Source organism: Dermacentor andersoni, chromosome 4, assembly GCF_023375885.2.
Source record: "Dermacentor andersoni chromosome 4, qqDerAnde1_hic_scaffold, whole genome shotgun sequence".
In the NCBI taxonomy this organism is placed as follows: domain Eukaryota; kingdom Metazoa; phylum Arthropoda; class Arachnida; order Ixodida; family Ixodidae; genus Dermacentor; species Dermacentor andersoni.
This window is the reverse complement of record NC_092817.1, coordinates 49,678,481-49,703,456: the sequence shown is the minus strand read 5'-3', so window position 1 is coordinate 49,703,456 and position 24,976 is coordinate 49,678,481. Positions and strand designations below refer to the sequence as shown.

Here is a 24,976-nt window from a genome sequence, read left to right as displayed (position 1 = left end):
GGTGTTTTCAACAGCAGATTGACGTGTCAATGTTCAATGCATTCACTGCCCCCAAGCACCGCTGAGACAGACGCTGCCACTAAAGAGGTCACCGTTAGGGTCATCGTAGGGGTCAGGCAGATGCGTGCTGACTGGTAATGTTCAAATGATCTGGTGAAGGGTAATTTTAGGATTGAAATAATGAAACTCTAGGCTCGTAGAAATGAATAGGCGCTGGCCGGGCCCTTCAGTTGGGATTGAATTAACCAGAGTCAAATTAACAGAAGTCTACTGTGTTTGTTCATTTTGTGCAAATGTGCAAATTCTGGAATGGCAAACATGAAATCACAGACAGTGTATATTTTTTTAATGCTATATGGAAGGACTTCTTTTGTTTTTTCATCTCTACCTGCAGGTGTACAGTGTGATGGACTTTGCTCGTTACTTCACCTACGCTAGCTGGGACATGCGGGATGCACTGGACGTGTGGATATTTTCTCTCAAGTACCCTGTTGGAGACCCACGATGTCGTAATGGCAATAACGGCGTGTACCTGACGGGCCTCAACAATGATGAGCTGCTTAAGAAGGCATGTGCTGAAGCATCGTCTGCCAGTGTTGGGGCAGCGTCATCCACTAGCACAAAGCAGAAGAGTGGCAAGCTGAGGCTACGAAAGCATCTTGGTCGTTGCATGGGGAAGGAGTGCCTCAACTGAAAGTGGCCATAGTGTGCAGAAGATGATGCCGAGATATGTGTGGGAATAATGTAACGATTCTATTTGAGTGCTAGTCCTTTTTGATTTTTTGTCACTGGCATCCTCCAGTATATCACTGGGGTGGGCCGGTCATGAGCGGTAGATGATTATGAATAGAATTGAGTGAAAAGAATCCTTGCATTATACCGTCCCTGGATATGAACAATGACTGCTTCGGTTGAATGCAACAGACTGGTGAGTTGTGCCAAGGGGATGTGCAGAAGTTTAATTTTGCTGAAGCAAGGAATTATATGAGAATGGTTGCTTGTGCCAGGCTTGAACACTTAATATTGTGGCACTTATGTAAATAGTTACGATAATGAATCTGTAGTCTTATTCACGCACAAAAGGGAAAACTTGGGAAATACTTTAAAACAGGAGATTGGATGCGATGCCGTATCTGCAAACATTAATGATGGAAAGCGGAAGAGAGGAAGGAAAGTTAATATATAACTCATTTAAATGAAGTCTCATTTCATCTACATTTCAACTCATTTGAATGAAGTGTTTGAAAGGGCAGATGCGCAATTTATGGTATAATTGCAATCAATTTGTCCAGCCAACCCTGGTTAAACTGCAGCTAGCAGTTTTTAATCATTTGCCTTAATTTTAGAACTGGTCATAATACTTAACTGAGGCAAAATTGGAAGAGTAGAGAAAGCTTCCATGATGAGAAACCGCTGTTGCAGAAATGCAGCATCAAGGCTTGTTTTTGTGGAAAGAAACATCTCATAGAGAGATGAAAAAAAGTTTATTTACACTTGTTTCCTGTGTGTTCTGGTTGTTTGTGGAGGTGCGAGTTTTTGACCACTTGATTGTTACCTAAAGATGAAGCATGCAATGAGGATTTTAGAGATATAAAAATAAAAAGAAGGTTAAATAGAATGAAAGTTTAGCCCTCCCTTGTGTTAGAAGGGAAAAGCATCAAATTGTTTGCTGCCCCAGACAGCACCACCAATATCATCCACATAAAGTGATGCATTGTTGAACCGTTGTTATAAGCATGCAGAATATTCTAAGGCAATTTTTTTTTCATCAAGAGGCTTTATTTGTGCATTCTTCAGACTTTCTGAGTGAAGTGTACAAGCCAAGGCCAGTTGCTTAATATAGTGGAGAATAGTTCACATCGGAAAAGTTGTTCGGCAGTCAGTAATGTTCTCTACTTAAACAAATGACTAGGCTTGCATGTTATTCACGCACTGAATGCTACCAACAGAGAATTGTTCGATTGTAACTAAAATCTAGCTAGTGCATAACTGTGGTTGATTGAGGAAGGATATAGGGCCAGAGATTGCTTCTACAGCAGCTTAGATGAATGTGAGTGGATGATGGAATCCTGTCTGATTGGGGAGGTTCGTTTTATAAAGATCAACCACAAAAGTTACTTGGATTACTATTTGTGAGAAAGGTTTCCGTGTGAGAGCTGAAACATTAATCCTACAAACTTTGTTGTAGTCGGCGTCCCCCCTTTATTTGTTTGTTTATTCTTTAGGAGGTCTTGAAATTCTATGGAAACAACATGAAACGCAACAGATTGCCAACTGCAGTGAAGTGGAATTTAAGGTAGAGCAGCCACATGCTTTTGCCATCTGCTAAGTGTGTGCACATTAGATATTGATTATCAGGTCTTTGACCTGTTCAGACTGGGATACATAGCGCAAAAAATGACACAGGGACAAGCAGTACACAGGACGAGCGCTTGTCCCTGTGTCATTTTTTGCGCTATGTATCACAGTCTGAATGTATCCCACCAACACGCCCAAACTTCTTCCCTGCTTTGACCTGTTGTTTACATTGACGACTAACCATGTGCCACCAATGGCATTTGTTTCACTACCTTGTTAAATTTTGCAAGAGAACAGGCAGGCTGCCTGATATGGTAATGCACTCATGCGCACACCGATGTTGTCATTATTAAGTTTCATTTTTAAAGCTTTTGCTTTTCACAAATTGTTTCTCAGCTGGGGAGCTGGTCTTTTGAAAAAATAAAAAGCTTTTTGTGTACAAAGCAGCAAGATGATGGTGTCATAATGGTATGTGATGCAAGTATTTATTGTGCTACTGTTTTGGAACTCACTGCCTTCAAGAACTCTTCTGTTGAGCAAATCAAAGTCATGTTGATGTGTGTGACTCTATAGTGTTGTTAACATTATTAGAATTATGTGCTTTGTTACCACGGGAATAGCAGCATATATTTGTGAGGTGTTTGCCAACTGTATGTGCATGTACATTTCACTTTTGATTTTCTGTTCCAATGTTTGCCAGTGCTTCAGTGCAGCTTCGGGAGGCTACCTGCTTATTGCACCAAAGCAGTCTGCTAAAGGGGTATCAAAAGCAAAGCATGTCAAGCCAACCCGGTGATTGCTTCTCTAGAATATCCAATGTTACCAAGTTAGAAAGTGATGTAAATGTAGGGCAAGGTTGGCAGAATCATTGCAAAAATGTGGCTTCAGATTTTGAAATGCCAGCATTAATATTGTACAGCACTATTGCGAAATACACTAGCTCCTTCCTGGTGGTGTCCTCATGTATGGTAAATAGTTGTCAACTGCTGGTAATTTGTAACTATACGATAACTACATTTCATTTCACCATTAAAGAAAATCTAAGTCTGGCTAACTTTGTAAAACTTCCCTTTGGAAAAATTTGCTGATGTTTCTCAGTACTGCTCTGCTGGTACTGCTTGCACGAATTTGGCACCCTCCCGTGAATCACCGAGGTAGTATTACTCAGCAGAGCATGATTTTCGACATTGCGATGCATTTGCTGTTTTCCCCGGTGACATGCTCGGATTTCTTTTGCGTCAACTAAGTTGTCTCTTGGTATAAAAGAAATGATGAGATATTCTGTCTTGTTGATCAATATATTTAACAGAATGTTTGCCTTTGGTAACCTTTTAGTGTGAACCCGTATTGACTTTGCTGGTATGGGATGTGATATGTGATGTGTGTATGGCATATGCGAGACCTTATGCATGGCATGTGATGGAAGCCAAAGTTGGGGAAGTAATCAAATGGGCTGTGGTTTGTGCCTGTGATGCAAGTATGCGATGTGCGGCAAAAGTTGTTGGCAATTGTGTGGCAAGGCACGTGCTTACATGCGGTGAGGTTTGGCCGAAACTTTTGAACATTGCTGACAAGACAATTTAGGGTTGTTATGGAAACAGCTTAGTTGCATTTGCTAGACAGCAGTATGCTGTGGCAGCATAGAGTAGCGTGCCCTTTGCATGAAGTTGCTACAGATTGTATTAGTTTCATGTCAAAAATTTTTATTGGAACCAACACGCTCTGGTCTGGTTGTTGAGAGCCAGTTTTGTTTTATTTTGTCTGTGAAGGTCACCAAGACTTTCTTCTTTTAGTCTGGTGCATCTTTTTGCAGGTGTGTGCTGCATTAAGTTTAGTTCCAAACAGACAAATGCGGCTATGGTGAGGCTGTAGTTTATTATTATAATAAAACTTTAACAGGAGCCACAGAGCATTTTATTAGTGCAAATAGTGTAGTCTAAAGGAATGATTCTCTTGAATGCTGTAAGATGAGGGGCATAAAGAGGTCCTTGCAGCTTAATTTTATTTTTCTGAATTAGTTATAGCAATATATTTTTGTACATTTTGTTTGTGTTCTGCACTCGTGCGCAATTCAAAGTAGGGTGAATGACCAAAACAATCAAATGAAATCATGTACTCTGTGCTGCCTTCAACATTACATTGTGGTCGTTGCAGCTTCTTTTCTAATCAGCATTTGGATGGTTTCTGTTGCTTGACTTTTTTAGCTCGCTTCTTTTCCAGTTTTATTTTACTCAAGGTTTTAACTTTTGTGTCTACCTGTTTTAAGCGAGTTTTTCATACTTAACTTTTTAGGTCTTCATTGTGCACGTTGCTCATTTTGGTTGTTTGTCGCCTCTTGTCGTCTTTGTCAATATGCTGTGAATAAAGATGGAGGCTGCTTATATTTGGCAGCAGGAAGTGCCAAGGTGTGTGTTAGAGCTAGTCCTACTGAACTTTAATATCAACTCTTGCTGCAACATGCTTAGTCCCAAGTGATAATGACTGGTGATTTTGAGAGTACCTGAGCGTGGCTTGCTTTCTCAATGCACAAGTTGCAGGCAAAGGTAGTGCAGCAATACTTCAGATGATAGTGTGCACATGCTTAATTTCTACTTACAGTATGCCTTAATGTGCTGTGCAAGCATATCAGGGGCGAAATATTTACATTTATTAGAAATATATAGCATAATAGAGGTGCGAGAGCTTAGACATACTGTAATGGCAGAAGATGTGGGGCAGCACTAATGGCAATATCTTTGGATGCTATGCTATCACTAGCCACAACATTCTAGAAACATTCTTGTTCCCCAAAGCTGTTTCTTCAAGGTTGAAGGTGTATACAAAAGTACCCATCTGGTGATTGCACATATGCCAGCAGAAAAACGGAATACAGCTAGCTAGTTATCCCAAATAAGTTCTGGATGTTTTCGAAACAGTGCCACAAGGTGTCACTGCCGGCACTGCTACTCTCATCTGCATCCACTGGTATACATATGTCTACGCTGAAATTCTCCAGTCTCTTCGCACAATCTACGAAGTGTCATTAGTACAGGACATGAACTCAGTCTCTCTTGAGCATGGTGTTACTTCTTCCAGCATTTGCCACGCACAAAATTTCATTGCAATAAGTTTCATTAACAAACCAAATTGAGAAATTGACAAAAAATGCTCAAGCTTCAGATCAAGATCAGGGTGCACCATTAATAAGCTTATTCAGGAACAGTGTGCAGGCGAGAGTATGATGTGGTGATAGATGCTGAACAAATATTTTACATTTTTGCACATGTCACTTCATGAAGATATAAAAACATTTTCCCCTTTTTCTTACTGTATTCTTTCATTGCATATTATGTACAAACGGTGTAGTGTACTGCTCTTGGCTTGACACAGTGCTGTAAAGCGCTGCTGTGCTTTTTCTTAGTTTTATAATGATGATTTATCAGAAGTGCATAGAGAGAGAAGGGAAGAAGGAAAGGCAGTGCATAAGAGTGTGATGTACTTGTTATGTGCCGTTTTGAATAAAACAGTACGACTGTTACTTGCCCCGTTTGTTTACTCAGCAATGCGCAAACTACTACTGCGAAGACAGTGGGTCCACGTGCCCGTTTTATTGCAACATAGACCTATGTTCTTGACATGCTACATAGTGCACGCAAAGGTGTACAGCATGGGTCAAACTTAAGAGAACACCCTACACGTATTCTAGCTCGCATTACTAATTGGGAATACATATGACGACCTGCAGGTTGGTCTTTTTCTGGTGACTAGCTGGTAGCGACAACCTTTTCGTGAAAGGCAACGGTAACTTTGCTTGAGCATCTTTAAAGTTCGCCCCAGTACTGCACTGCACGGACTTATAAAGCTTGCAGTCTTTCTCAACGCTAACGCAATAATATCGCAAGTACAACGCGCACGTGTACTGGGGGCTACGGCAGCTTTACAAAATCGCGACGGTGAACTTCCTGCATATCGTTCTGCGTTCTGGCAAGCGGTCGCTTACCGTATTTTGGTTCGTATTTCGATGCAATTCCCTTCGATTTTGATTATATTATCTGTCATAGCGAGTGGCTGGCTCTCGAGATAACGGCGTCGTACAAGCCAATGATGAAGGGCGAAAGGATAAAGGACAGTTAAAAAGAAATTTCGTCCCACTACTAAGTCAAGAGTTGGCCAGTGCCGTTGAGGCAAACGGAAAGAAATTACTTCCGCACAGCAAGTGCATGGAGGACTACATGTTTGCCTGCATAGCACCAGAAGCAATTTTGTTGCCCGATTGAAACGAACTAGTGCGGCAGATTATGCCTAATTTTCTTCATCACGTTGGCCGCAGAAGGAAGTTCGGAATCTGACTTCGCAAATGGTCGTGGAGAATCAAATCATGCAACTTGTTGAAGACGGCATCACAGAACACCTATACAAACTTAGAGAAGGGAAACTGTACCTTCCACAGTGCTACGGAAATAAGCATAGCGGTGGCGTCGTGAACTAAAGTATGCGACCACAGGTGGCGCTGTACAACAGGAAACGGAAACGGGGTTTTGCACACGCTTTACCAGGTGTTCTGTTGCTTTACTGGGTTCCTGGCTGCTGCGCCTCGATCGTGCTCCCGCCAGTTTGGTTCTGGTTTGGTTGCTGTGTGGCAAACGTAGCGCCTACATATAGGCGCTACGTTTGCCACACAGCAACCAAACTGGCGGGAGCACGATCGAGGCGCAGCAGAATACATGTAGCGCTGAGTCATATCGAGTTAAGGCACACTCTAACCTGACTTTTATCCCGAGCGGTTTTTCGTTTATTACGCCGCCGTTACCCTGAGTTAAATTGTGCCGCCGCGCTCCAGCTGTTGCATTTCGTGTAGGGCTACTGACAGAATGCGGTTTCCAGATGGCACGATGGCCTCGACTGGAATAAACGCACACGACACCAAAGATTGAGTAAGCCTGAAAATATTTTATTTGCATTTTACAAGTACAACAAAAAGCACACGTCTACGCATCCACACAAACGCGGTTACATAGCCAAGAAATGGCTCATTAATAAGGGTAGCACAAACGCACAAGAAAGAAGACCTAAGCTACAAAACGTACGGTCGGCTGCTAAGTATAATAATTTCCCTGTCACCGCGTGTCACTTTTATACAGCATCCTTACAGCACTACCAGGCCGGGTAGTTTGGCGGAAAGAACGCAACCGCTTATACGGCCGTCAGCTGCCTCTTCCTTACGGGTGTCATAATTATCCTAATCTCCGCATCAACGTCGTGCAAGTTCGCATACAGGTATCTGTATCTGAACCATATGTGCCAGCTTAATACACGTGTAGTGAAATTATGATAACCACTGCGTCTCATCAAACGTATTGGTTTTGCAAATGCGCATTACAGCTGACGGAACGACATACTGTAAGTGAAGCACAAGAGAGCAAGGACAAAAGGAGGATACAACACTTGAAGAAATGAAGAATTAGTAGGCATACAGCAAACAAGCGATGACGGAGAACACACAATGATGCATCGGGTGTTCTGTGACATCGGTTTGCGTACTAGCGGTGTTATGGAGATCAACGGCATAAAAACGTACCTTCAAGCGTACTCCCTCAACCTCCGCCGCATTCATTATGATAATCAACGCCTAAACAAAATGAGGCACTATTCTTTGCCAAGAGTAGACCTTTTTACAGCAAGTCTATGTAATGACTCGCAGACGAAACCAGCATGCTTTCGAAAATGTTTTACCGCCGTAGTATTCGAACGCCAACGGCCAGGAAACACATCGATACCAATAGGCTGTCGGCTGTCGGTGGTTAATCGAGCACAAAAACCTTGACGCTATGACTAAAAAGCAGCTTCAACAATCAAATTTTTAAAAAAGTCAACTGCCTATTTGCCTGAGGTAAAAAAGCATCCTTAGACACCTCGATTGTTTATGTCAATGGTTTGTGTAAATTAAAAAATTCAGCATGTTCAGCGCCCCTAGCAGAGAAAGCACAAATTAAAGTAGTCGACCAAATTACAGTAGCTCCACTTGCGCGCTTACGCTGAAACGCGCCTCGATTGATTTTTCGCCCTCTGTGGCCATTTGTTGAACTTGAGAGTGTGCGGGGCCTGACGGCATCTGCTGCATCCTGCTCTATGCGACACAATGTGCATCTAAGTACTCAGTTGCAAAATAAAAGGTTAAAAAAAAAAAAGCCACAAAGAACAAGGAATCATATCGCTACCGCGCTTATCGTAACCAAGGATCGTATTCGCATTACTAGCCGCGCGCGGCGCCATCTTGGCTGTTCTCGGGCTGTGGTCACCCCTATCAAACGAGCGCAAGACCAGTCTAAAGCTTATTTATTTGGCCTTTAGACGTTCCATACTGTGCTTAACGCTTTATTTTTATGACATAAATATTTCCATGCGTCGTCTGCATGCGAAAGAAGCCGGTAGGTTGGTCGCCAATAAAGACGAAGCTTCTTGTTTTTATGACGAATGATTTCGTTGTCCATTGGCGCAGGTTTTCCATAGTCAACCGGAGCCAATCAAGAGAACCTCCCGCTGAACCAGTGCGCTTCTACGAATGTAAGTTGGCAAATTATCTTCGATTTAGACCGCGGGTGCTTCGCTCGGGATTCGCTGGCGCGGTGTTTGCGTTGTGGTCCCTGTTTTCACGTGTGAACTTCAGTATTTTGACCCGAGGAATGCTCGTGTGGTTTCGACTCTCGAGGCAATGGCGTTCTCGCGTTGTTTTCCCCTGCGAGACAAAGCATGCGAAGCGCTCACTTTCCGCAAACATTTTCGTGCAAGCCACTTTTGCGTGTGTGGATGATCGTGCGCTACCTTAAACGCGCGTATGTTAACATTCGTCGATTGTAAATAGCCGCGAGCGTGCGACGTGTGTTACAGTGTTCGTAAAAAAAAAGGTTATCAGCTAAATTGCGCGTCGTCGTGTGGCGAGATTTTTATCCATTTGCATGTCGTTAGGCCTACCTTGCCCGGGATATTTTCGCTTCGTGGCAACCAAGTATTCGAGCCGCCTAGCAGTCGTTCACCTTGCCCGTGCGTTAAGAAAGAAGGTCCGTTGCTGATGCGTTATTTTGGCAGGCAAAACAGCAAAATGACTGTGATCAGCATCATTGGTTGGTCATGGCACAATTGAAAAAAAAAAAGTGACCCGTCTCGGAGAGGAGACGCGCAATGCTTGTTCCGTTATGTCGTAAATAACCTTTCCGCCGCAGCTGTGCATTGAGCGAAAGTCGCGGCGTGGTGTAAATAGGTGTGCAGTGCGTTCGTTAATGCAAAATGTTTCCTCGGCGTAGTGGCTAGTAATCCGCTAGGAAAGAATCTCAACCTGAATTTGCATTCACATTTAGGTAGGTTGGTTTCCTGCATTGGAATTTTCTTGCGCTGTCTTACCACTGGCATTCGGCGTTTTGGGAGCTAATCGCTCACATGTTCCTATAGTTTTCGGGGTTCCTGTTGGTGTTCGTGATAGAATTGACGCGCGATACGTTCGTGGTTCTCCAGTCCGCTGTGCACTTCCACCAATAAAGCTTTGGAACGTTTTAACGGAGTACTGTGAAAAGCACATCACGGCCCGGCCGACACGTGGCCTGAAACATTTGTTATGAGTGGTTAATACAGATTTGCAAGCTTAGGAGTGCAAAAAAAAAAGAAGAAAACCTTTAGCATACGCCAAAGAGGGTGGAGATGAAGGCCTGCGCACTCAAGAGACATTAACTACATTAGTTGACGATCTCATTCGAATACGTTGTTACTTATTACGTGTTTCTCGCACCAAAGGTCGTGGTTTCGACTTCCACATAAGCTCGAGGGTTCGAGTGCCTAAATTAACTCTTATCTTACTTACCGTTGCATTTTTTTTTTGGCATGATGATTGTCATCGTAGCCAGCTGTGGAAGAACGCGCGAGCAGTGGCACGAGCGCGTGTCTGCGTGGAGCGAGCTCACGTGACTTTGTGTACCGCACGCCGCGTTTTCCAGACCATCGTTGCATGAGTCACGTAGCTTCAAAAACACGATCTTGCTTTGGAGCACACTTTGGAAGTGTGCACTTCAATGCATGAACAGGCTCCATCGATGCACTTGTGTGTTAATACGTGGCGGCGCCGGCTTTAACTTTTGCTGTAAACAATACCTGTTGACCTTTTCAAACATATTTGTAGCTGCTTGTGAAAGTGATACGCTCGCAAGAGGCCTACACGTGACGATGTTCCTAGCGGAGCTGTAAGGCATGAAGCAAACGAGCCGATCAATCAAGCAGAAAGTAGCATTTTTATTGTTCTATAAGTGTTTACAAAATGTGAATTCCAGCTGTGACTTTAAACATAAGGCGTTCGATTTACATTAAGCCAGACTTGTGGAGACCACACTTATTAGTTTATAATGGCCGGTTTTGAAATATGCAAAAATAAGTATAATGCTGAAATTCACAACTCCCATTTGGAGAATGACATGTCCAATGTCATCAGGACTAAAAGCAAACATTGCCAGGCAGGCCTTTGTAATGACCTGCATTATAAAGCTCTGTGTAGTTAATTACCTTGTGAGCATGCTATTTTCAAAATAAAATTTTCTGTGAACACCTTTATTTAAAGTCAAATCAAATTCTGGGGTTTTATTTTAAATGTTAAAAACCATCATCTGGTTATGGGGCATGCCGTGGTGGGAGGCTCTGGATTAATTTTGACTACTTGGGCTTCTTTAACGTGTACCTAATTTAAGTACAAGTGTTTTTGCATATCACTCATCGAAAGCGGCTGCCATCATTTGCCTACCTGGCATGCATGTAGGCAAATGGTCTGTGGTGGCCTGCAGCCACCGTAGACCTCTACCTCCCTCCTTAGGCCATGAAAGCTACAATGTTTTTATTTTTATTTTTTTTGGGGGGGGGGTTGAGCTGAGAAGTTTAAGTTATCAATATAGTCTGTTTGAATTAAGCAGATTAATGAATGCACATGCACTTAAACGTTACCGCAATAATGAATTACCTCAGAGTTGACTGACAGTATGGTAAGGCTGCATAATAAATGAGGTGCAATAACAATATTACATAACTTTAATAGTCTAGCTGGCATTATAAACAAGGTAAGTCAGATTTGCATATAGAATAATGCTTTTTTTCTTAGATGCATAAAATAAATGTGCAATGATTATTTGAAAAAAATTTATTGTTTATTGGAAATGTTAACTGGAAGTGAAAAATTTCTTTTATATGGTTACACTAAGAGCTTGCTCTTACTTTCCACTTTCAGCTGCGGTTAGTCTAATGATCAGCCTTTCAAGTAAAACATTAGGTGATTCTATCTGCTCTGCACAGTCACTACCTATAAGCAAAAGTAAATATTTTTTACAGACAGAAGAAAATTGGAGGACGCTTAAGCTCTGCTTTAAGAGCGGAATGCGATAGCATTCAAAGTTCCCCGACTGCTTCTCATGCCTCCCGGTAACTGCAGCTTATGTAACCATAATGTTTGCCGGGCAATGCTGGTGGCGAGCTTTCTGGTAGAAGTACGGCCTCTTGCGTGTGCCGATCCCTGAGGTAGTGCACAGCTGCGGCAAAAAAATTGCATCATTTTCAGGTTTCTGTTAATTTCTCGCACTTTTAATATATAAGTCTGAGAAGATTTAACATAAAAGGCATGTGCTGTTAGCGTTTTGTTTCATGACATTTGTTAGTGCGCTGTCATTCTCAACATTCTGAGGAGAAATAAAATTGTCAAGAATGTAAGACAAGGTATGAGCAACTTCAGTGATAGAATGGTGTGGCAATATAACCCACATATATTGCATGTCACATAGCAAGGCGCGGCATATACATGTACCTAAATATATATGGAAATTTTTGCTCATGGACAACTGCGCCGATACCAGATTTTCTGCGCCATGGGGTCCTTAACACTATCGCTTTAAAATGTTAATGAAATGTAGTCATCAGTGGTGGTTTGCATATTACATACAACACTGTTGGCTCTTCAGCTGTTACAGAGTGGGTTGGAACGCTACACAAAGTTTGAAATGGAACTACACAATACAATGCAAATAGAGCACGAAATACGATCTTGTAAAGAAATTCCAAAGCTCGATATTTGAATTATTAATTAAATTAAAATAACAGTGTAACCCCAAGTACCTGTGAACAGACAGCTGTACAACGCATGTTAAAATGCGAAGTATAGTCGAACTGCTCACAAACTACTGTGAAACTTTTATATTTCTTCTAACTTCATCAGATATTTATTTTTTTTAATAATGGAAATGTGGTAGAAGGTACCAATTAAATTTAATGTTTATTGCTTCAGTAGACATGTTGCATTTGTGTAGTGCAAGCCAGTCATGCTGAAGGCATGTTCAATTATAGGTGTCTAGACTCAAGAGACCATTGCCAGCCTCAATATATCTTTCCTAGAAACTCGCAGTGAATTGCATTGCTGTTCCGTGTAGCTATCCTGCAGGCTGTAAGAGTGTGTTGTGGAAAATATATAGGTGGAATGTCAATGTGTTAAATGGTGCTAATTTCACGGTTCCTCAATATGGGTGTGCCTTGATCGTCTGAAGTACACGTTTATTTAGCTAATTTAACCTTGCTATTCCTTATTCAAGATGGTGTGCCTAGCCAAGTAATCCCACTACGGAGTCAGAATTATGTTATCTGTCACAGACAATTTATAAAGATCTGGTGCATACAAAAAGGCATTGCTGCTTCTTTCTTTGAACCCTCACAGACATGCTGTATCTGTCGTATAACGCAATCTGAATGAGAAATGTTTAGCATGAATGGATGCCTTCTGGAACACATCAACATGGTCAGATTAAAAGTCATTTTGAGTCAGGTCATGTTGAACTAACCGGAGTTAATAGAATGTACAATACCAGTAGTGCTGGCACCTATAGAAACTGGTTAACAGAAACACTTCAGATTTGAAATTTTGTCTCAGTCCTTCTTTAAAAGCTGTAAGCCAGGCTTTTCTTGGACTTCATGTTATCTGTTGGCATCTATGGGCAGCCTCTGCTGTTTCAGCCCAGTGCTTGCCTTGTGTGTGCCTTTAAGTGAATTCACATTGCAACAGGCATGTCTTGCTGATGCCTTGGTGAGTGAAATGGGGACCAGGGCAGCCATCAGCAAACAAGTTTAATCATGCTAATATCACAAATAGATTATAATTGGGTGCTTCATCCAAACCTGCCATTCACTCCTTCCAAAGTGCAGACCACAAGCCACCTATATGTATCTGTATTGTGGTGCAGCACACAGTATGTGCAGCTGCTTTTGGCAACAAGATAAATATGAACGTCTTGTTGTACGGTGCAGTTATTGAGGACACGCAAATTCTTTCCTCTGGCAAGTGAACAATTGCCCGGCTTTATAGCAGATGACAGGGTGGTTTTGTGAGGATGGCACCTTTGTGCAGACTTGTGTAAGTGCATTAGCATAGCTTCAGCTGGCACTTGCAGCTAGAGTGCCGGTACAGTGCAAGTTAGAATGTTTCTTTTAATACTGGGCCACACTGTACTGTTGGCACCAAATATTTATGGACTGTGGAATCTGAGAGACAAGGCTAAATATTTCTGCAGCCTGGGATTTGGATTTCCAAGCTGTACTAATATATGCAATCAATGTATGTTTTTTGCTGGCTATGGTCACAAACTGCTAGAAAATTTATTGTTTTCTCGAATCCCATGGTCTGTAAATGTTTGATAATTGTATGCATGCCAATCACTGTCGCCGTATCTTTTTGGCGTGTGTCACTATACCTAGACAAAAAAGGCATGAAATTTCTGCTAAATGTTGCTCAAGGTCTCCAAATGTTTGCTAAAGCTGTCGAGTGAATTTGAAGTTACGCAGGCATTTTGAAACACTATAACATCAGCTAACATTGTGCTAATTATCTGCCAACTCATTTCAAGTAGTGTCTGTGGAGGTGAGGAATAAGCAACAAGTTTACGGGCAAGGTGTATAGGGGTGTTAATTGACTAATATATCTACACAACAACAGATGAAAGAAGCTGGAATGTTATGTTTACCATCATATTGTAAGGTTACACATCTAGGACAAAAAAGAAACAAGAAACATGGGTAATCTAATTTCTTAGCACAAAAACTCGGCTGCTTGGGCCACATAATCTTAGCCAATTTTATAGTTCATGTGCTCTACAAAAGAGAACAAGATCTTTTTGACATGCCTTTAGTCTTATGTTTTTAACACTGTGATGACAATTGTGTGATCTTTATTTAGGCCGAATACGAAGCCTCTACCTCTTGAGCCACTTGAAAGCATCATGCAGTACTGATTTGTCCGAAAGTTGTGAGAAACTGAAGCGCTACATTCAGATTCGAATGGATCAGCCCAGCCACTCTGGCATGCAGGCCTTTCTATAGTCAATCTGTCCGATTATGCATCTGCTGCATTTTAAATCTCACAATACACGTTTTTGCAATTAGTTCTGGTTATTTTTTACTGCTACTGTTGCGAATGTTCACCTTGAGCATATTTATTGAAACTATCAAGCATGCAGCACTAAGATTCTTCAAGAAAACGAAATGAGAAGACTCATATTGTGAAACCTGTTCAGACCAGCGTGCTGTGAAACTGAAGCACATGTGGACACCTCCAATGAGAAGAGAACTGTTGCTTAATCATGGTCGTGAATATCATGTGCGATAAGGTCAATTTGGGCTGCTTTCTTGTAGTTTTTTAATAGAAAAGTGCGTACTGAAAGCCATTTCCAAATCAACTTCAAATTCAAGGTCGCCAAGATGTTGCAAATTGTTATGTCATGCCATTAAAATGTTGCCAATTGCTAAATAGACGAAAAAGTCGCTAAATCTAGTGCCACTGATGCCAATTAGGTGTGTGGCGCAACTTCTGGAACCTCTTGCCTACAGCTGAATGTGTGACAGCCGCAGGCATGTACATTGATGTTGCCGCCACGTTTGCCAACTTGCAGTGCTACAGGTGGGGCACGAAGGGCAGGAGCCTGGCTTGACGGGCCGAGGGGGCAAGCATGCAGATGGAGCAGTACCAGGTGGTGAGCTCGGTCGGGGCAAGCCCCTCGCAGGGGCAGCCTCTGGCTGTGGCTGCCACTGACCAACAGCAGCAGCAGCAGGTGGCTGTCATGCAGTCCCTCTCGGGGACGCCCATTGCCCATGTCACTACTGCACAGCCACAGGTGAGGGTGCCAGTGATGCTTGCAATTGTAGACATGTCAGAGGTAGGCACCATACATTGGCCCACTACCAACACTTCCTGCGCTGTCGTACTTCAACATCCCTGCGATTTCTTATTGTCAGTTCTCGCGATTTTTCTAGCTCTCTGATCTAATAGTCAGTACCGCTTTAACATGCACTGAGTTACAATTCAAACAAGGCATGCTTTTATCATTAACACGCTTTCCAGCTTTCATCCGTATGTGTATCACCTGTCAGAAATGCTCCTTTTCAAGAGTTGTGGCAGATGTCAACACTTTCATGTTGATGCTTCAATGTTTAGTGCAGTGTAGTCTGAAACGAAGCTTGCAGCCCAGTCATTTTCTTATGACGAGGCTTGGAGCTTGTACTTATTTTTCACATTTGTAGCTACTAAGGGTGTGAGATTATAGATTGCTGTTTAAGAGGAGGCTATAGCTAGGGGTCAACTCTGGTTGTCCTCGTCAGATATATGTAAAACACAGAAATGCTTTTATGAAAGGAGTGCTGGATCAATTTGAATGAATGTTTTTACATTTCAGAGAGAAAGTTAGTCGGGGAAAAATTTTTTTATTTAGGACCTTGAATATTTTAGAACTATTTCTGAAAATCTCACGGTTGTAACTGCTCATTATGCATTTATATTGGAGGTAACATCTTTCTTTCAGTGCTGAGTAGCTAATATTTAAAAGTACTCATTTATCTATGATAGATAACCATTTATGTGTTAAAACTCCCTCTTCATAATGCATAAACTCTTGTTTCCCCCTTTTTGGTGCTGCAGGGAACATGTAGATCATGTAATGTGAGAGAATACTTTCTTCGATGTACAATCACACTGTCAATGCGTAATATGTTATCCTATATAGTTAATAGTTGGGACAGCAAGCCCATTCTCCTCTTGAGGTGATTCAGCCATTTGGCTGCACTGCGAAGGCGTTGTATGGCGTCGGAGCCAATAGCACCATCTGGATACTTTTGTGCATCGCAATCTTATGACTATAGACTGTCTGTACAACATGATCTTTGCAGTGACACAGGTGGCCATGTGGAAATTCACATTGCACTGTTGTGTTTACGCACCATATGCTTTCCTAGTGACAGATAACATACAAGTGAGCAAATATTACACTACCAGCAACTTTGTTTCTCTCAGTATGGCCTTTGCTGTAAAGGCCATACTGAGAGAAACAAAGTTGCTGGTAGTGTAAAATTTGCTCACTTGTGAGTGTGAGAGTATTACATCAAATCAAATCTTTATTTCCACCATTTACATTACAGATAAAGGACAGCGGAAAAAAAACTGCCAGTAGGCAGCTTGATGAGCCTGCAGACCCATGTAATGAGCAATGCTTGAGCTACAGCAATGAAAAAAAAAAAAAAGCAAACATTTGATCAGTGCTAAACGAAAGTAAAATACAGTGATCTGAAATAACAGATGCCAGGATAAGTCAGTTTTCTTTTTCTTCAAACATAAATCTAAGTTTAGCAGTGGAACAAATAAATAAAAGCATTAACTTTTCTTGAGAATAAATGTTGCCTATCCTGTAGCCATGTGGCAGTGTGAATCATTATCGTTTATTAAAACCCATGCTCAACTGGCACGTGTAAGCCACCTAATGAGTAAACATTGCTCTTCACTGCCCAGGTGCTCCAAGTCTCCCAAGGCAATGGCCAGACTCAGCTGCTGCAAGCAGGCGGCCAGCAGATCATGGTGCAGACATTGCCAAATGGCCAGACTGCTGCCATTCAGATACAAGGCCAGCCAGGCCAGCAGATACCACAGGTATATGCCAACTCGCGCTTCTGTTATTGTGCCGTGTATTATGCCACTTGTTTGAACTTTCAGCACATTTTGTTTATTTTAGACCAGCCACTTTTGCAGCATAACTCTTCATGTGCACAGGCCTAAGAAATGACCAGGACTGAATGTGGTGACACAAACCTAGGGATCAGCATGCTTGTTATTAGCTTTATTTCTATAATGTGTTGTTGTCAAGTGTGTTGACAGGGTCAGCACCATAGAGACAGTAATGTCAGTAGATCCCTATCACTGCTGTGGTGTATCGTCCTGTGTGTTAGCCCACATGAAAGCAATTGATGAAGACTGCAGTCCATGTGTTGTCCTTTAATGTTCTGTGTTGTCCTGAATGCTTAGTTACTTCAAGAGAGATTTCTATTTTTAGATTGCTATGTGGGAATATTTGTCCTAATTAAATAGAACCAAAGAGGGCATGCGCTAGGCAGGTCACAGTTGTCAGAACTACCAAGTTTGTAATACCTGTGGTCACTGTGGACATCCGTTAAAAGGCAGCATTTATTCTGTCACGATGCTCTACTGTACAATAAGACCTCCAGGTATTCGTTGAATGTACTGAACCAAGAGTGTCAATACAAAGGGGAATCTTTTTTGATGTCATGTGTGCCAGCGCACACACACACGCACATACAAACAACAACAATAATAATAATTTGACACTCTTGTATGGATAAGTGACTGTAAAAAAATGTTAAGTGAAGTTCTCTGCTTTCTCCTCTCTGCAGCTTCAAGTGATCCCCATTAGCCAGCTCCAGGGCCAGCAGGGCCAGCAGGTATGTACACCACAAAGCAGTGGACTCCTGGTGTGTTTCTTGTGTGGTACATATTTGACTGCCATGCTCTCATGGCATGTTCACACTGACAGAGGTCGCTCAATGGACTGCGACTGGCAACGAAGCTGCAGCTTGCAGCAACCGTGTTCACACTGGCTAGCATGACCTGCCCGTCGCCCTACCTCGCGACTGGTGCTGCTGATTGGTTCGGCAGCTTTGCGATTCTAATAACATGACTGAAATATCAAACAATGAGCAACTCGCCCAAAACAACTGCTTTTCGACCAAAGCAACCATTTGTGACTGGCTCTGTATCACCAACTCGGTCGTGCAGGAAGCACAATAGGATGCAATCCTGCATATTTTAACAAGTTTCCATTACATTTAACGTCTATGTAGTAAAAGACTCATTTCTTTTTTTTCTTTCCAACAGATCATTATCCAGCAACCCCAGCAAGGCCAAATTCTGCAAACATCAGATGGACAAACGCTCGTGTACCAGCCTGTCACAGTAGATGGCACCAACTTTGTGCAGGGCCCTGGAGGTGTGTACAACACATGGCAGGCACTGCCTTTGCTGCAAAGTGCAGTTGTGGCAATGTGTGGGTGTGAAGCTTGCCAATTCATTTGTATCTCTCTTTCCTGTGTTCAGGCATAATCCAGATTCCTCAGGGTGCGCCACAAATGGTGCAGGCAGCACAGGCAACACCACAGACCATAACCCTGCCATCCTCTGTGGGCGGAGGAAACATTGTCATGGTGGGTGGCTTTTGCCTGATGTTTTAGTTTCTTGCAGACTTAATGCTAGAAGGCATTGCAAGCTTGCTGTTAAATTGCATACACAATTGTTTGTTTTAAGGGGAAAATGAAGGTGCTCTAATTACTTCTGTGCTGTGTATTTCTTAATTTCATCACTCCACCTAAACCTTTCCTGCCTTTGACTGTCTTTCCGTTGCACTGATTTCATTACTCCTAATAAATAGATCATGAGCCATCTTTTCTGTGCAATGCATACGTGACCTGTCATACTTCACTTCTTCCTTTTAATCTCAACTAGGGTATCAGCTATTTGCATTTGTATCAGCTATCTGCATTTGCTCTGTAACCCATACTGCATTGTATACCATTTTCTGTTCCATCACATCTTACATGGTCCTTAATTCCTTTTAAGTTTCTTAGCTAACACCCAAGTATAAGCCTTGTAAGTTAGTATTGACTAAATGCACTAATTATATACTTTTCAAGAATATTGGTAAGCTGCTGTTCACGGCTTCAGAGTGTGGGCCAAACATGCTTCAACCAGATCATGAGATATTTTGCGACATGGGTTTCCTGTGACTGCTTCAGTAGTCTGACCGCAAATCTAAAGCTTTTGTTCCTTTGCCAGACAATGAGACGTTACTTTAATTTCCTGCATATTAATCTTCAAACCGAGCCTTATACTTTGCTAGTTTAAATCCCCCAGTCATATGTCTTGATTGGTCTTTGATGTTGCCCACAACAAATGATTTCACCTGCCATTTATTAATGCAAATGGGCTTTCTGAAAAGAACACATCTAGCCAGTGCTATGGAACACCGAATGTTATTGAGGATCATCATGTGGCAGCTGGTGTAGTGAATGACACTGACGCCAGCGAAGTTCCAACAGGTGATGCCCAACCATAACGCCGTGGCGGCAGCTCAGGCAGCGAATGCTGGGGCAGCAACGCTGCAGGCAGTACAACGCATCCCGCTGCCAGGAGCCACCACGACCACCACGACCGCTCCTGCCGACGTAGTGGAAGAGGAGCCCCTGTATGTCAATGCCAAGCAGTACCATCGCATCCTTAAGCGACGCCAAGCCAGGGCACGACTCGAAGCCGAAGGACGCATACCCAAGGAGCGGAGGGTGAGTGCTACTGTTGGCCATCGTTCCCTCGTGGAAAGAACTGTTCACCTCACCTTTATTGATGCACGAAAGCTCATTTATTGCCAAAAAGCCATGTTTGTCCTTGCACTGCGAGTTGTGATAGTCCAACGTTGCCATATCGCAGTGAAAGGGTGCTAAAGGAAGACTTTGAATCAATCTTAAATATGTTAGACCACCTGTTCAGAAAGATGGCAACATTTGTTTTATGTCAAGACATGACTCAGTTGATGCAAAGATTGTGAAAGAAGGGGACTGCATAATAGACTCGACTCACCACATCAGCATACCTGCTCTGCTGATACATACCATGATTCCTGTAGTTGCCACTTTCCCGCTTTACTTGGGTTCAAGGTGCTATTGAGGGGAATGCCATTTTGGATTTTTCCACTGAATGTATTAAAGGGAGGGGTGCTTTCTTAGCGTGGCTTGTGTTGTAGAATAATTTTATTCTCACTTGCCCGCCTCATCATCTCAAAGGTTAAAGCCAGTTTGCCATGGTTAAAGAAAGATCTTTGTGCTCCTCAGCATAGCCTGCTAGGGATCACAGCTTGTGGCATCCTTTGTGGCAGGGGTTGCACAGTGAATTCGATGGATTTTCCTACGAAATTTACTGGAAGGGAAATCCAGCACTAGAGTGTCTACACATGCCGCCATAGCAGGACTTCCCTAGACATGGAAATTATGGTTAGTACATAAATTTGTCTAAGCTTCGTCCTTCTGGCTTCGAACAACCTTATCGTTACTTGTTTTAAACTGGTATTCTCACCTCAAAGTTGCTGTATGACGACTATCGTCGTTTACCTTCTCATTTCTACCATTGTATATTTTTCAGTACTACTTTACAAGTGATCTCTTCAATATGTCAGTGCAATCATGCATGGCAAGTGTCGCCACCAAAAGAAAGTCGCCCAGAATTAGTGGTACACATAATCTAAACTGTTCAGACTTTGTGCATTCAAAATTACACAACAGAATGCCATAGTTATGTAGAGAAAGTTGCAGGGGAGTTTTTTCTCATTGGCTCTTTGACATGCTGAATGTACAAACAGGCTTTTCCTCAACACATGCCACGTACTGAGCTTGTTTCTTTTCCTCACCCTTAGCATGCGAGGCCTGCTTTAGTGAAGCTATTTTAGCACAAACAAAACACACACACACACAAGACTGGATGCCACAGCTGTTGCATTCACAACACTAACTCATTGCCTCAGTGACATGTCTGCCTGTCTGTCTGGAAGTGCCATTCAGTTTTTTAAAATCTTTTTCTTTCCAAGGATGAAAGTGTACGCATGGGCACTATTACATACTTTTTTTTTTCTGGTCTTCTAGATGATTGGAATAAATCAGTTCTGAGCGTAGCACCTGTGATGTCCGGTCCTCTATGTGTGTTTGCTACAGTGCCTTCACCAAGTATCAGTTAGCTTGACTAAGGACAAGTTATTTTGAGGATCACTTTGTTTTGTTTTATGTGCACAAGCATAACAAACGTCGCCAGCTCTGCAGAAGCCTGTAAACGTACAAATTTGCACTTGCGCCTTGACCTTTATAAATCTCACGAGTTCGTCGCATGTTGGCATATTGCAGAAGTACCTACACGAGTCGCGGCACCGGCACGCCATGAACCGGATCCGCGGCGAGGGTGGGCGATTTCATTCGGGTAGCTCGCGCAAGGATCATGGAGAGAACTCGCCTGGTGATGCTGGCAGCAACCACAACTCCGTGGATGGCTCCTCACAACACGATGACGTCTCTAACGGGCTTCACTCCCTTGAGGTACTCGAGGTGTGCCAAAACGACATTTTCATTGCTTGCTATTTGCATGCATATACTGGACCCGCATGGGAGCTCTGTTTATACACCTTTGAATCTAGAACACCAGATCGTTATTTTTTTCTGACCTTTCAAGTGGGTGTCAAAGGGAGGTGCTTTCTAGTGAGTGTCAGCAATTTAATGTAATGGTGCTGAGATGGCCTTTGCTGGAAAGAGCTATGTTGGCATTAAAAGATTTGATGATAGCGTTCACAAGTGGCAAGAATACCCCTTTATTCAGAAGTTGCACCTTAACTTGGAGTACATGCTTGACTTGATCTACATGAAGCCTGGCATGAATGTGCCCAGGACGCTCATTGCGTTTCCTTCGCCACGTTCATGACAGCCGTCATTAAGATCAAGTCAAGCATAGATAAGCTTCAAATTAGGATGCATTCCTAATATGGGAATGAGACTGCACAGCTTTGGCTCTAGGCAACAAAAGACAGAGCACTGCATTTCACTCTGCATCCACTTGTCAGCAAAATTTTCAGATAGAAAGATGTGCATTAATTGAACATCTTGAAGGGGCAGCGCAATAAGACGATGACAGAAGGCAGGAACACACAGGACAGCGCTGCCTTCTGTCATCGTCTTATTGCGCTGCCCCTCCAAGATGTTCAACCAGTACCAACTCGCCCAAATGTCGATCCTTCTACATGTGCACTAATTACGAAGTCTGTTCTGTCTTTTTTAGTTCCTTCGGATGCCTATTGCATGCAGGGTATAAACACTTTGTTAAATCGAAACTCTGATGCAAAATTGACTTGCAAGTCACAGTGAAAGGAGACAAATCTTTTTCTTTGCGTTATATTGCAAATATTATCAACGGTTCATTGCGCCAGTGTGTAGCTGCATTCAATACACACATTTAGTTTTCAAAGTTGATGTCAGTGTCAGCAAGTTTCGAAAATGCTTGTACAGTGTATGTTGAAATTTGTTAAAAACTAGGTGTTGCAAACAGTAAAAGTACACGAGCTAACAAGGTACATTGGCTACAGTAGTTATTTAAATTTAAAAAATGTAAATAGGCATTTATTACATTTTATCACCAACTAATACAGTATGTAGTTCAACAAGTCAACTGCTTTTTGCATATTGACATCAAAAAGCATTTCTTAGGAGCCCTTTTGCTGGCTTTGCTTATTACCACCTGTTACTAATCGGCTGCCTTTCATCACTTGTTGCAGAACCAATCGTCAAAGTACACCTTCACTGTGCAGAATGGTCTCATCAACGTGATGCCCTCAGAACTTATGGTTGCGAGTGGAGATTCAAACTGACAGCCGGTGACCAGCAGCAACCATCATCAGAACTTTGTCATCATCATCATAATCACCGTCATCACTCAACCTTCGCATCTGTACAAAGGACACCACACCTGGCATTCAGAATGCATTGCAACCATATGTACATATCTCAAAAAGAAGCTACTGACATTGTCGACGAAAGAAAGACATTTGATGCTGCCACGCGTGTGTTTGACACCTCGACAACTGCTTATGATAGTCTGCTTGGACTGTGCATGGCGGTTGATGAAAGTCTAGCAGTGCAAGTGCTCCTCCCGTTTCCCTCTGTGCCGATCATAGAACTATACGTAATGGTTTGTTTCTCGACAATTTTATATTTTCTGAGATAACTGTCGTGGATTTGTTTTGTGTGTACAGCATGCGGGGTTGCAGTATAAAACATATCAATGCCAACACATTAGTGAAAATGTGTTTTTAGGTTAGATTCCAAATTTGTGATTGCCGATGAAGTGTATTTGTGTGCTGTAATTCAAGAACTGAAAAATTACTTGCAAGGTCAGAAAATGTACAAACAATTAAAGTACTACTTTTCTTTTCTATTGAACACGTGAACCTTTGCTCTGCCTGTTGCAATTGTTTCGTGCTCTGAGCCTACAACTACTTTACGATCACATCAATGAAGCACTAAATCTAGTTGAAACGATGGAATTCTGCGCCAAGAGAGCTTGAAAGTTTCGTGTTGTGTGAAATGCTGGGTATTTTGGTACCACACTTACGCGCTAGCGCCATTGCTGCCGAGTTAGACCTCGTTTGCTTACAAGTGTGAAAGTGTGCGACAGTAAACGTGCATGTATAAACTTCTCAATAAGAAAGCAAGCATGCTACAGTCTGGGTTTTGTTTTTAATGAGTTGCTTGGAAAAGTCAATGCGTGTCGTGCACACATTTATTGTTTGTGCTCTGATAACAGCAGCATTTTGTTTGCGCTGGCTAAAATTATTGCAAGTTCTACGGACAGGTTAGTATGGTCCATGTACCTTGTCTTTTCAGTGCTTGATGTTGCCCTTTTAAGCAAAAGGCGCGATGGGTAAATGCCATTGAGAGGATGGAAATTGAAGTGTTGTCCTGTGTGATTTGTTTTAGTAGTGAAATATAGGCCTGTGCCTAATTTCAAGCAAGCAAGCACACGCTAATGCAAGCTTTGTACATATACGCTGGGAAATAGTTAAACAAGTGCCAGTATGCTTTGTTTCTTTTTTTATATACATATAATGAAATGAGTTGAGAGGTGAGTTTTACACTGTTTCACAAGTGAAGATATACTTCAGCAATGCCTGTCGTTTAAGTCACCTTGGTCATTTGTTAATGGCATTGGCAATTTATTTTCCGGAAGAAAGGTTCCGGGAGTTGTTGATGCCACATGTTCACATCACCAACAGAACTGGTACTTAATGCAATGAAAGGCCATGCAAATTGTACGTCTGCTGCAGTGTTTCAAATGTCACCGTGGTCATCTGTTTATGGCATTGGCAATTTACATTCTGGAGGAAAGCTTCCTGGAGGAAAGCTTCCAGGTGTTGTTGATACCACTCGTTCGCATTATCAACAGAACTGGTACTTAATGCAATGAAATAGCATGCAAATTGTACATCTCCTGAGGTGTTTCACACTGGTTTCAGTTAGAGCTGCTCAGCGAAATTTGGCCAGCATACGTATTGCGTGGCTTTAGCCATCACATTGTGTTGTCTAGAGTTAAATGCTATGCCAACTAACATATGCACTTTTGTAGTTGTACGAATGGAAATATGTTCCCTCTACTGATCATACGACGAGCAAGTTGTTCTTAATTTTGTGTTGTACTGTTGCAGTAGCCTGAAATGTGTGCTTGTTACAATTAAATTTCTTATTGACGACTCCCAAGTTGTATGTTGCACTTCACCTTCATTCAGCA

General features: G+C 42.3%; 2 protein-coding genes across 12 annotated transcripts in view; both read left to right on the top strand.

Moving 5' to 3' along the window:
• The window catches only part of LOC126537113 (cholinephosphotransferase 1-like), a 29,497-nt gene extending 23,682 nt beyond the window's left edge, over positions 1–5,815 (top strand). For all 5 annotated transcript variants that reach the window (XM_050184259.3, XM_055073713.2, XM_050184260.3 and 2 more), the window contains one exon: positions 395–5,815. In XM_050184259.3, coding sequence (XP_050040216.2) covers positions 395–694 — 300 coding nt within the window. In that variant the 3' untranslated portion in view covers positions 695–5,815. The remainder of the gene's footprint in view (positions 1–394) is intronic.
• Positions 5,816–8,617: 2,802 nt separating this feature from the next.
• Nf-YA (nuclear factor Y-box A) lies at positions 8,618–24,945 on the top strand. 7 transcript variants are annotated; one of them, XM_055073718.2, is made up of 10 exons: positions 8,618–8,705; positions 8,777–8,841; positions 15,228–15,449; positions 17,114–17,251; positions 18,010–18,057; positions 18,491–18,602; positions 18,710–18,816; positions 19,699–19,947; positions 21,553–21,741; positions 22,968–24,945. In XM_055073718.2, exons 3-10 carry the CDS (start codon positions 15,285–15,287, stop codon positions 23,058–23,060), a joined length of 1,101 nt encoding a protein of 366 aa, XP_054929693.1. In that variant the 5' UTR covers positions 8,618–8,705; positions 8,777–8,841; positions 15,228–15,284; the 3' UTR covers positions 23,061–24,945. The 7 variants fall into 7 exon arrangements, with proteins under 7 accessions (XP_054929693.1, XP_054929694.1, XP_054929692.1 ...); XM_055073719.2 differs by having other exon boundaries at positions 8,620–8,705; positions 19,708–19,947; XM_055073717.2 differs by having other exon boundaries at positions 8,620–8,705; positions 19,708–19,947; positions 21,553–21,750.
• The last annotated feature ends 31 nt before the right edge of the window (positions 24,946–24,976 follow it).

Excerpts from the sequence above, each read along its gene's own strand:
- Nf-YA (XM_055073715.2), top strand. The coding sequence starts at position 15,285 with ATGCAGATGGAGCAGTACCAGGTGGTGAGCTCGGTCGGGGCAAGCCCC. Across the intron at positions 18,603-18,709 it reads CTTTGTGCAGGGCCCTGGAG|GCATAATCCAGATTCCTCAG; the intron begins GTGTGTACAACA and ends TCCTGTGTTCAG. Across the intron at positions 21,751-22,967 it reads ACTCCCTTGAGGTACTCGAG|AACCAATCGTCAAAGTACAC; the intron begins GTGTGCCAAAAC and ends CACTTGTTGCAG.